Source organism: Gekko japonicus, unplaced genomic scaffold (genome assembly GCF_001447785.1).
Source record: "Gekko japonicus isolate JY-2015 unplaced genomic scaffold, Gekko_japonicus_V1.1 scaffold16, whole genome shotgun sequence".
Classification (NCBI taxonomy): domain Eukaryota; kingdom Metazoa; phylum Chordata; class Lepidosauria; order Squamata; family Gekkonidae; genus Gekko; species Gekko japonicus.
The window spans coordinates 2,036,883-2,050,217 of record NW_015169777.1 but is presented as its reverse complement, the minus strand read 5'-3'; the positions used below and the strand labels follow the sequence as shown (position 1 = coordinate 2,050,217).

Here is a 13,335-nt window from a genome sequence, read left to right as displayed (position 1 = left end):
AGATGAGACACCCTTCTTTTACGATTGCGCGGGGGGGGGGGGGAGAGATAAGCTTCAAGGGAGCTGGCAGAGACCAAGATAGCTGCTTTGATAGCACTCCAGCATACTTCTGAAACATAACTCATAAACAGCTGTAGTGCATAGCCCCAGTTTAGGTGAAAGAATAATTAGAATTGTTATAGAATGCTAGGGCTCTGGTTACTACTAATGCCGCCATCATCATCATCATCATCATCATCATCATCATCATCATCATATACTTTATTGTCATTGTACATAGTACAACGAAATTAAAGATGCAATCATTTTGGTGATCTACAACCATACTCATATACACTCACACAACCATCCATAACCATCCCATAACTATATCTTATAATAATAGTAGAGTTGCAGCCTTCTAAGTCAATGGATATGAAAGGCTGTAATTTAGGATTGCACCTTAAATGACTTCAGTGAATTCTCAGAGGCACACTTGGTGGAACTGCCACCCTTACATGCATAATCTAGAATGTCACTTTAGCTGCAGAAAACTTCGTTGGGAAGGCTGCTATTCCATTGCCCACCCCATCCCTAATGCAAACACAATACAAAAATTGGGTTAAACTAGGAATTTTATTAAACATAGCTGATCTGCAACTTAATCAACTCGCAAAGTACGGGTTGCCACAGGCATGCAAAGCAAGACTCCTCCACTGGGCAATACCACCTTGGCTCAGAGCCAGGTCCAGAATTTCTCCCCAACCCATTTCTTCACGGCCCATACCTAAGTGCCTAGAGGGGATGAAAGGGCACAGTCCCCATCCATGACTGTTCAACCTTAAGTCCCCCAAGCCCAAGGAGGCTCTCACTGCACCACCCAGACTGTATAGCCAATAGGTGCCAGTTTAATAACCCCTATCACAGATATCTCGGGGTGCTTACCAATTAAACCTCCCATAACCCACATGTGTGTTTGGCTTAACTCCCCACCCTCCCACTGCACCAAGCGGTCATGCAGACTGTCCTGCAGATCAACTAAAAACAAATCCATCCCACTGAATGATAAATGCACCCAATCAGGCTTAAATAGGTGTGGCAACAAGAATTTGATCCCAAGGTGCAAAATAACCCCTGCAATCACCGACCTACCAACTGTTATTCAACCAACAATAGGCCTTGTCTATTTTTGCTGGGTGCAGAATGCCCCTCCATACTTGCCTAGGTAACCAATTGGACCATACTAAAGTGGTTAAGTGTGCGGACTCTGATCTGGGAGAACCGGGTTTGATTCCCCACTCCTCCATGTGCACCTGCTGGTGTGACTTTGGGTCAGTCACAAGCTATGGCACAGCTGTCCTTGAAAAAGAGCAGTTTGTGTCACTCAGCCCCACCTACCTCACAGGGTGTCTGTTGTGGGTAGGGGAAGGGAAAGGAGTTTGTAAGCCGCACTGAGACACCTTTGGGTAGTGAAGGGCGGGGTATAAATCCAATCTCCTCCTCCTCCTCCTCCTCCTCCTCTCCTCCTCCCCTCCTCCTCCTCCTCCTCCTCCTCCTCCTCCTCAAACAATTCTGGGGAACCACTGCCAGATGACCTGCAAATCACGCAGGATCTCAGGAAGCAAGGACAACACCGACCCATTGCCCAGGTCATTTCCACCCAAATGAATTACTATAACCTGGGGAGGCATTCCCAACAACCTGAAATTGTGGATGAAAGGTAGCAGCTGTCTCCAGTTCATGCCTCTTCCCCCCCCCCAACAACAGAGGCCAAATCTCCATGCCCGGCTGGCAACCAATGCAGGAGCAGCTCGCCCTTTGGTTAGCCCAATACACAATTGAGTGGCCACAAATTAACACATTGGTACCAGCTAGTCTCGCACACTGCATCCTGTGGACAAATTAAACAGTTAGAACCATCACCTCAAAGGATATAAGACTGATAAGCCTTGGACCTCCACCCACCCAAATGCTGATGCTCCAAAGAACTGAACCCCAAACTTGCAGCTGTTGAAGCTGCCCCAATCTTGACCTACCCCCCACCATCTGCATCTATCCAGAAAGCACTCTAACTGGGCAAATGCCATCCTTCAAACTCTTGTGCAGGGTCAATGTCTGCCCGACCCTTTTCTAATCAGTCTTGGAGATGCAGACCTTCAAACTCACAGATCCACTGGCAATAATCACATCAGACACAAGGAGTGCCTTTCCCCTGATCCCAACGTGATCTAAACAACAGCTCGCTAATTCTAAGTGCTCCCCCCCAAAAGTCACCAACCCGACCTCCCATCGGGATGAACAAATGCCTTTAAATAACTCAACCAGAGTCATAATGAAAGGCCACCATTTGTCCACCTGGGGTGCTGCTTCTCTTGTCTGCCTCTCCAACATATGGTGTAGCCTAAACTCCTCCATAAATTCTTCATATCCCTGGGCCTTCGGATGAAACGCTATTGCTGCAAAATAGCTCTCAGTCATCCTAACTGCTAGGTTCTGCCTTTTCAAAGCCACAATGAACTGCAGAAGGTGTTCCACAGGAACAGGCCACCTCTCTGCCAAGCTACAATCTGCCTGGAACCTAGCAAACTCAGAAAGGTACCTCTGATAGGAAGTTCTTGAACCTGGAGCTAAGGATGCCTCTACTGCCCGCATGACTTCACCCTGCCAACATTCCAGAGACTTTGCAGCATAGCCTCTGGCCCCAGGTTCATATCCAGAGCCAGCTCCCTGAACCAGAGCTCCTGAAAGCGAGACAGGGCATTCACTATGGTCAAATCTGCGTTTGTCTTTCCCACCAGTGTCCCAGCCTTCTGACTCCCTCTTCAAAAAAGCTTGTCTACATTTGGTTTCGTTTTCACACCTCCAGTCCTAGCATACTTTTGCATGTCTACATATGTTTATCACCCTTTCATGGTGGCTCCACTGTCACTGCACCTCTACAATGCTTTAAACGAATCTTCTCCAAACAACATTCAAACAAGCATAGAGAAAGGCGTTGTCACAGCAGCATGAAACTGATTTAAAAATGCAAATGCAGATTCGACCTATGTCATTGTTAACACCAGGCACATGCTTAGCCACAAACAAGACATTGTGACACAGACATTATAAAACAAACACAAGAACCAGCCTCATAACCAAATATGAACAAGATGTCAGCCTATTAACAACTTGAACCACTGCCTGATTATCGCAGAAATATCACAACCTGGTTTCTGAGGCACGCATGCTACAAGTGAACCGCAACTACTATTGGAAAAAAGTCTTAAAAGGTTAAGTCCCTTGTAAGACCTGAATCAACCCAGTAAGTGGGCCAGCATTGGGCACAGCAACTGCCGCCGAAGAAGACCACAAACCCAACAGTACCCAAGGCGTCCAAGGAAATCTGCAGAGACGCCTCCAGCAGCGCCATTCTATGTCAAAAAGAAACCTCACTGAAACCAGCCAAAACCTCCAACCACATATGGAGGTCCACCTTAATACACCTTGAGACTCTAATCCCGTGGTGTGGGCTATGGATTCCCTTGAGGCAATCCAAAATCCTACACGTGAAAGCCCTCCTCGGAGTCACCACCAAACAGGCAAAATTCAAATGATTGAGTAAGACTTGCCATTCATACATTATAAGGCTCTTCTTCGCGCAAGCCTGTCTAACATCTCTATCTCTTAAACTTTATCCCTAGGCAAGGCACAAAGCTCCTTCTCCGTATCAATTAGAATGCCTAAAAATGAAAGAGTCATGGTAGGCCCCTCCATCTTTCCTTCAGCCAAAGGAACACCCAGCTCCTCTGCAAGGGTCTGAAAAGTCTCGTGAAATAGAACACCCCATAGGCAGCCCAATAACATGGATAAAACCACCAAATGTGAAACCCAACAAATCAAAACCACCGGGAAATATCGGCAACAACCTGAAAGCTGACTTAATGTCACATTTACCCATCAGTGCATCCCAGCCACAACGAGCCACCATCACAAGAGCTTTATCAAAGGAAGTATAATTCATTGATGCCAGCTTCTCCGATATACCGTTATTGATTGAGTCATCATATTGGTAAAACAGAAGGTGTATTAATCAATATTTTCCCAGCAATTTCTTGGGAACCATTCCCAACATAGAGATCTTATCAATTTTTTGCCGCACCATGTGCTCCAAACCTTTAAACAATCTAAGGTTTGTGGCCATCCTATGACTCCTCATGCCCTCAAATGGATCCTAAACCTTCCTCTAAACCCAGATTCAAAGTAAGCCGCGTCCCCCTTCTGCGGTTAAACATACAAAAGCACAGCCAATACCTAAACCTTGATTGGGCTGTGTGCCTTTCCCAGAAGTACCCCCAGCAGGCTTCTTTGATCTGCCTACGTCACCTGCACCAGTTCTGCCTCCTGACCCTTAAGCACAAACTGAGGCTGAGTGAAAGCCTCCACAGACACTAGGCATGCTTGAATTTGCAGAGTAAACTCTGAACAGACAAGGCAAGGTTGAACCCATTGCTTAGGAGCAGGTCCTTGTCCAGTATCACTAGTGGCACGAGCAATCAGGTGTCCGCTATCAGCATAACACCCTGAAATTGCTACCGCAGGGCCCATGCACTGGGACCACAACTGATGATGCTTTCTATCTCAAGGGAACAAAGGATCCATAGCCACCTGAGACCAAACATTTCATCATACCTAAGCCAGGCCTCCCCCGCATACTCCCTATAGGCTTTAGGCCAGCTACACCACACTGCAAGGCCCTCAGCTCGGCTCCATCAGCCCCAGACCCAGCACACTAGGTGCTGCCCTGAGTCCTCTGAACCTCTCTCTTCTAAAGGAGGGATCACAGCGAGTCTTGAACCCAGCCACTGCCAAAGCTCATCTACGCCATTTGCCCACCACCATGGTGAATGCAGCATGCTCCACCACTGCTTCTTGCCATACAACACCTTGACCACTCAACCTGACACTGACTCTCCTCACCTGACCGCCTGGCAACAGCTTCAGCCCGCAGGAGGCCCAGTGAAGGCCACAAGGACCTACAGCCAGGAGCCCAACAGAGGAGATGAAGCCATGCCGAGGAGCAAGGAATGACTAGCGATTTCCTGGGCTTCCTCCTCCCTTAACGACCACTACATTGAGGCATCACTTCATTGGCTTCATTTGTCCCCACATGTCTTCATTCAAACTGGGGGGTGGGAAAATGCTGACTTCAGCCCATTTAGGTGGGAACCTGTCTTTGCACCTGTCTCAAATAAGCACATCTATTCCTTACTGTCTCTGTAGGGCTGTAGAGAGAAACCAAGCAACTTTCTCCCAACAGGAGTTGGCATCTCTCCCTACTTGCCTTCTGGCATCACATAAATGCTCTTTGAAGTGCCCGGAAGAGATGGTGTTCCTGTTCTGGCCTTAATCGGTCTGATGATTTTGTTTTCCTTCCCAGATTCTGTTACTGTTTTCACTTCTGTAGTTTTCATCAGTATGGCTTGTTTTTATTTGTGTTGTTCTGAGATTTGATAAACTGAAATATGAGAGTGAAATATTTCAAACACAAAATTTTAAAAAGCTCAGGCTTTACCTCTGCAGTTCCACTGATCTTGAGTCGAGCCATATGGTGATTGGTATTATCAGTTACAAAGTCTGTTTGATTGTACTTTTTCCCTTTTGGATCAGTCAGAAATATTCCAGGTGGGTGTATGCGGTCACTCCAAGTAATTACAAAGTAAGTGTCATTTCCCACAGTTTTATCAAGGGATACAGTACCATTTAGCCACTCCATGGGTTTGATGCTCTGACCTTTGCTTTCAAGCTGTTGAGAAATTAGTAGAGTATTATGACATAGCATGAAAAGTTTTACAGACTTGGTAAGGTTTATGTCATTTCTTAGAGGGTAAAGTACACTGCCTAGGAGGTCTCCTCACACTGGATAGTTGTGGTGAAAGACAAATAATGCTCTGGAAGGTATAAATGCTGCTACCTCCATGAGCACACTGGTCTGAGATCCTGAAACTTCTCATAGCTAAACACATGAAGCTAGGTCAAGGGCAGCAATATTTAACAGACAGCTCCACCATAACACTGCACATAAGCTGCTATGCTCTGTACTACCCAAAATGGATACCATGATCAATCTTCTGCACTAAATCCATAATCCATTGGGGTGAATAGATACGATTTTTCAGTATATTTAAATTCCACATTAGTAAGAGATATGGCACTAATTTCATTTACCTGACATCTGATAAAAGTAATATGTACACAGCTAGAACAAATTCTGACCAAGTGAAATCAGTTATCACCAGTAAGAGGCTGAAACTGAAAGCAAAAAAAGCAAATTGGAAGTTATGGTGATATGGGAGTGGAGTAGGGTTGCCAGTTCTGCGTTGGAAAATACCAGGAGACTTTGGTGGTGAATCCAGGAGAGGGTGGGGTTTGGGGAGGGGAGAGGCCTCAGCATGGTACAGTGCCATAGAGTCCACTCTTCAAAGTAGCCATTTTCTCCAGGGGAGCTGATCTCTGTCAGCTGGAGATCAGTTGTAAAAGTGGGAGATCCCCAGGCCCCACCTGGAGGCTGGCAACCCTAGAGTGTAGGGCTGCACTCCTAAGAACACCTTCCTGGGAGTAAGTCCCACTGAATAAAATGAGATTTACTTCTGAATAAAGTGTTATCAGGATTGCTTCTTTCGAGACTAGACACTTTTGAATTGAGTGTGCTGGAGATGAGAAGTCTATTTCCTAAATTCCCAGAACAATATAAAATTTCTCATAAATATCATGACAGAAGCTATGCTGTATGTGCCACTAAGCAACAAACTCAGAAGCTCCATGTATTTGCATTGGGGATGCCAGTCTCCAAGTGGGACCTGGGGGTCCCCTTGAATTACAGCTCATCTCCAGACTACAGAGATCAGTTCTCCTGGAGAAAATGAATGCTTCGCAGAGTGGACTCTGTGTTATTGTACTCCACTGAGGTCCCTATCCTCCACAGGCTCCATTGACAAACCTCCACAGTTCTTATCCACAAATCTCGAGGAGTTTCCCAACCTGGATCTAGCGTTTGTGCTTTGTCTTCCAGTTTAAATTTTTGGTATGTCTCATTTGTCTGCTATTTGCAACATGTGGATTGTTCAACTGATTACATTTTCTAAGGTATAACTGAAATACTGTTGAGAAAATATCGCAGTAGCATTTAACTAATTTGGCAAAACCCCAGCCAAAGCATTGATGAAGCTTCAAATGCGGGAATGATAGTGAAATATTATCCATTTTATGGGGAAATAATAAAAAACATTTATCAATACAAAAATATTGACTTCATATAAATAATCACACATCCACATTATTACAAGCAAAGGACTGCGTTTGATGTTATTTTTTCTGTGCTTTTTTATGGTGGTTGTTTTTGTTTGTTTCACTGCATTACTAATACTCCAGCACCCTGAATATTTTTAAACATTTTTTGAGGGGGGAATTCACTGGAGATGCCTCAGTAGAGAATAATTTCTTCTTAAATGGTACTTCAGAAAGCCCCACTTGATCCCAGATCTTTGACATCCAGACCTGAATAGCTTGTTGCGAGATATTTCCATCCCTTGAAGAAATCCCAGCGAAAGCGTCTATAAGACTGTTAGAATCCAAGCTATCAGTAGCAGAAAATTTCAAACCTCCTGAAACAGAATTGGAAGAAAAAAAATATTTTTTCAAGAAAAACTGGTAATATTTTTTAACTATTGGAATGATAGCTCTGTAATAAATATACTGGTATGTTACTTTACCTGATACAAATGTTTTACTATAAAAATACTATTGTTTACATAGAAATTTTGTTCTTTTTATGTTCTATATAGAATACTTTGGGGGGAAATAACAGACTGTAGGGTATGTATTACCAGCCAATTCAACTATTGTCTTTTGTTAGCGTATCTTAGGGTTGCCAGGTGCCTTCCTCCTGCTGGTGGGGGGTTTGGGGGGGCATTCCAGGGGTTGGGGGACATTGGTGACACGCTGACATCACGTTCAGAAGTGACATCATTATGTTGGTGACATTGGGCAATGCTCTACTTTTTGGGGGAAATGGCTACGTACAGACTGCAGAATTTTGCCCAAAAAGTAAAGCGTCACCCCTGATGTTGTTGACGCGATGATTTCACATCCAGAAGTGACAACAGTGCATCACCAACATTGTGCGGAGACATCTGTCTGGGGGCGGAGTTCCCCCACAGGCCAGCTGGCCAACAGGAGCTCGCAAAATCAGGGGATCCCCTGCCTCCACTGGCCAAATGGAAACCCTAGTATCTCTAAAGGATACAGCAGAGAATAAATATCTTTAGCTACTCTGATTATAAATATATTAACCATTCCTTAAATAGAAATCACATTGAGATAGAAGAAACAAAAGAGAGATTGAGTTTTGTAAGAACTGAAAAGATCTCCACTGGTTTTATCTAGTCCAACATTCTTTCCCCAACAACAGCTAGTTAAATGCTCCTGGAAGTTTACAGGAGAATTAAGGTGATGACCTCCTTCTGTTAGCTGTCACTATCAGCTGATACATATATTGCCTCTGAGCACGAGGTTGCACTGAACCATCATTATAGAAATGAGGGAAATTGAATAATCAGGAGGAGCATTGGGTGAATGACATAGAGATCTTTGTCAAGGGCATGTATTGGCAGGCTGGATGGTCCTTGTGTCATGCTCTTCTGGAGGCACCAACCACCACTATGCAGCACAGAAATGAATCTTGTAATGTTTTTATGTCCTGCTTACTTATTTACCTGTCATGTCTGCCAACATTTCCAATTCTTTTTCAGCACTTGGTCCCAAGGCAATGGTATGGATTACTGACCCACTTTTTTGAACTGTGCTAAAGCAAGAACTTACATCTGAATCTTCTCCATCTGTTAACAGCACAATTTCATAGCCCTCAGTACTTGAGTAACTCTGTAAAAACACCTGAATTGAAAAATTTATTTTAGATTTAATAGCAACAGAACAAGTACCACAGAAGTCACTGGATGTGTTTGGAGTTAAGGTGAACCTATGTAACTTCTGCATGGTCAGGTCTCAAGTCACACTGAAGGTATTTGTTACAGGATATCCTGTTGTATAAGTGTGTAATGTGATTATTTCACATGCCAGTGTTGTACCTTCTTGGAGGATGGCAGTTCTATATATCCTCTGTGTTGGGCCCAACCATACAGAAATGACAACTGTGAGAGCCATAGTGTTACACTGTACACTCGTGCCAACAAATTCTGTCATCTGTGGTCACAACAGAAAGGCAAGCAAATGCACTGGGAGCAAATTTATGGATTATGTAATGCCCTTATCTGGCAGGTGATCCTATAAGCAATCTCCCTTAATTATTTGCACAACATTTAAAGGCAGTTAGAAGGTTTACATTGGTCCAAACTGTGGAAGTGACAACAGGAGAATTTGCCAGCGTTGCAACAGCTCTAATGTGTATCTGTTTGTATCAAGGTGTTGGTTCTTTCAAGCCTAATTATCTGAATAAGTACTTATTCCTATATTATCTTTCTGATCATTGAGGTCTAGTAATGAATATTTGCTGTGGTACAACCTCCTTTGGAAACTAGATTCTCTTTGACATTAACTATATTTACTCAAATGCAAGACTAGTTTCCACCAGCACCAAAAAAAGAGAGGGTTACCTTAAATTTGCATACAGGTTACAGTTATGTCCAATAATGAAAAAAAATGTGCATAACATTTGGGGGTGGAAAATAGTCTTACATTTAGTGTTTACTTCCTTTTGAATAAATATGGTAACAGAATGTTTTCTGTTGTGGTCTTACATTTATCAAACTCATTACCAGTTTGGTGTAGTTAGGACTGTAATCTGGGAGAACCGGGTTTGATTCCCCACTCCTCCACATGCAGCTGCTGGGTGACCTTGGGCAAGCTATAGTTCTCTCAGAGCTGTTCTCTCAAGAGAAGTTCTCAAAAGAGCTCTCTCAGCCCCACCTACCTCACAGGGTGTCTGTTGTGGGGAGAGGAAGGGAAAGGAGATTGAAAGCCACTCTGAGGCTCTGAGTGAAGGGTGGGGTATAAATCCTTTCTCTTCTTCTTTTTAAGATTGCTAAATCTGAGAGCTTGTTCATTTTAGACAGGCTGTAAAGGCTTTTAAAAAGGGGTCATATTCAGCAATGAGGAATGGCAACAACCAGAGCTGTGGTACAAATGAATTGCCCAACTGTAAGCAAAGGTGTTTTACAAGTGATGCAAGATGGGCCATACCAGAAAGAGAATGATCTATGTCTCCTAGATGAGCAGTCAAAAGGGAACCTACAGCTGAACAGAGAGGTCAGTGATTCTCAAAGAGGACAAACAGCAACATCCCCAGAGGTAGCAGGAGTGCTTCCAGACCAGAACACAGCTGGCTTATTCAGAATAAACAGGATTTGTGCCCTGGAGGGCCCTCCATCACAGCTGACCTAGAAAAACCAAGCAGAAGAGTGACAAGCCTTGGAAGCTTGTGGATACTAGAAGCAGGGGAGGACCATGAATTGCAGTCTAGTGTGGAAAGACCTAGAAAGCCAGGTTTGTACCTGGCTGGACTGGGTTTGACCTTAACCACATGTTTGAAGGGCCTGTCTAGGATCCGGTTATCATATAGGCTTTAAACCACCAAGTATACTGGAGATTAGCTATGATTCTTTTATTGTACACAAAATAATGCTTCTGATGCAATCTTTGTTATTTATTTGCCATTATTATTATTTATTTTGTTCTTTGGTTTGAGAACTCATAAACTGAAAAGATTATAAGTCTTCATATAAATAATGATATAATCACAGCGAAATCCTGAAACAAGCAGGGGCCATGGTAGTGGGATATATGTAGAACAATGTTATCCCTAGCTGTTATCCCAACGGCTTATCATGGATGCTACCGAAGGCCCCCAAATGGTGCTGTTGCACCTTAGCAATGTGTCAGTGTAACTCTGAGATGTGCCGTTGGAAAGCCTATGGACTTTCAGTTCTGGGCCTCAGGACAAGAAGCTAAATTATAAAGATCAACAACCCTTATCCCACTGAGTTAAACAAAACTAGGGTTGCCAGGTCCTGTGCTCTCACCAGGTTGGGTGAGAGGGAGCTTTCTGGGAGTAGGGGGGTGGGGTCACCCTGCATGACATCCCCAACATGATGACGTCATGTGGAAGTGACAAAGTCGCATGGTGATGCTCTGGTATTTTGGGCAAAACTCTATAGTTACCAAAGAGTTTTGCCCAGAATACCAGAGCATTGCCACATGATGTCCCTGGCATGATAACATCATATCCATGTAATGTCACCATGCTGGGGGTGTCATGCAGGGTCATGGCAGTTGGGGGTGGGGCTTCCCCCTGATGGCCAGCTGGCAGGCAGGAGCCCACAAAATTGGGGGATCCCCCACTCTGATCAGGGGCTTGTAACCTGAAACAAAACCAGTGTTTATTTGTGTATGAGGAAGCTGCTTTATAAAAAGAATTGTCCATTCCCCGGACTAAAACTAAGACTGAATTATGTTAGGTCTTTTGGAATTGTGATTCTGCTTAAAATATTTCTAAAGGTTTGTATCCAATTGATTTCATTCTCTGTAAAGTCACCCACCCGATCCAATTGCTCTGACTCTCCCTTGGGCCTATCCAAGATTCCCAGTCATAATTTAGTGCAAGTAGTCCAATCCTGCACCTTTCACTGATGAAGAGATAGCACTGTTGCAAAAGTACAGCATGTTTACTACCATCATTAAACAAGGGGAACATGTGCTACAGCACTAAAGAAGGAGAAAGCATGCACAAATACTCCTATAGTAACTCTTATGGGAGAATGCTTGGCTAAATAATTTATCTTATGTAGTGGCCTGCAGAGGGAAGATACTTCATATCAGGTATGGAATGCTCAACTCCTCCCAATAAGACTGGGAACATCATTCCAGATCAGTTTTGTAAACTAACATTGCATGCACATTTATTTGTTCCGCTGTGGCGTGACCCAGTGATCCAAGCTCTGGCCTTTGCTAGAGGGAATCATGTTTTCCCGCCACTCGGAGACCAATATCCTGTTGCCTAAGAGCCATCTTGGTGTGGTGGTTAAGAGCAGCAGATTCTAATCTGGAGAACCGGTGTAACAGGCCGGATTAACCCCCCGGCCAGAGTAACCCCGGGGTTACTCTGGCCTAGCCTAGAATAACCCCGGAGGGGTTCTGAGGGGTTATTCTGGCCTAGCCTAGAGTAACCCCGGGTTAATCTGGCCATCTGTAACAGGCCAGATTAATCCCCCCCCGGCCAGAGTAACCCCTGCCTGGCCAGGCCAGAGTAAACCCGGGGTTACTCTGGCCGGGGGGTTACTCTGGGCTAGCCCATACTAACCCCCGCCTGGCCAGAGTGGTAAGTTAAATGTCAGCTGAATCCAATCTCTTCTTTTTTTAACTTCTTTTTAAAAATTCTTCTTTTTAACTGCACAACACAACAACCTAACCCCGGGCTTAGTTGAGTGGTAACTTAACCAGCACAGTGTCAGCTTCTGAGGGTTTCAGGTCCATGAGAAACTTTTCAGGCAATCTGAGATTCCTCTTGGTAGTGAAGAACAGGGTATGAATCCAATCACATTAGTCAAAAGACCCAAATATCAACAGTACTACGACTGACATTTCTTTGGAGAGCCAAATTTTTTAAACTTAAACTATCAGTGGCTATTAGCCACAAGGTAGGTACTTTGTTATTAACTTAATTATGGTAATAAGAACATAAGAACATAAGAGATGCCAATGTTGGATCAGGCCAAAGGCCCATCCAGTCTAACACTCTGTATCACACAGTGGCCAGAAATACCAGGTGCCATCAGGAGGTCCACCAGTGGGGCCAGGACATTAGAAGCCCTCCCACTGTTGACCCCCCCAAGCACCAAGAAGACAGAGCATCACTTGCCCCAGAGCCCCTATCTATACCTTGTGGCTAATAGCCACTGATGGACCTCTGCTCCATATGCTTATCTAATTCCCTTTTGAAGCCGTCCATGCTTGTAGCTGCCACCACTTCCTGTGGCAGTGAATTCCAAGTGTTAATCACTCTTTGGGTGAAGAAGTACTTCCTTTTATCCGTTCTAACCCGACCGCTCTGCAGTTTCATGGAGTGCCCACGAGTTCTTGTATTGTGAGAAAGGGAGAAAAGTACCTCTTTCTCTACCTGCTCTTTCCCATGCATAATCTTATAAACCTCAATCATGTCACCCCTCAGTCGTTGTTTCTCCAAGCTAAAGAGCCCTAAGCGCCTTAACCTTTCCTCATAGGGAAAGTGTTCCAATCCTTTGATCATTCGAGTTGCCCTTTTCTGCACTTTTTCCAAACCTATAATATCCTTTTTAAGGTGGGGTG

At 44.3% G+C, this 13,335-nt stretch overlaps 1 protein-coding gene across 1 annotated transcript in view; it reads right to left on the bottom strand.

The window, feature by feature from the left end:
- Positions 1 to 13,335, bottom strand: part of LOC107115095 (epithelial chloride channel protein-like) — an 81,581-nt gene that overhangs the window by 20,652 nt on the left and 47,594 nt on the right. The window contains exons 8-10 of the mRNA XM_015416707.1: positions 8,733 to 8,910; positions 7,516 to 7,622; positions 5,534 to 5,764 (exon numbers count right to left, since the gene is read on the bottom strand). Coding sequence (XP_015272193.1) covers positions 5,534 to 5,764; positions 7,516 to 7,622; positions 8,733 to 8,910 — 516 coding nt within the window. The remainder of the gene's footprint in view (positions 1 to 5,533; positions 5,765 to 7,515; positions 7,623 to 8,732; positions 8,911 to 13,335) is intronic.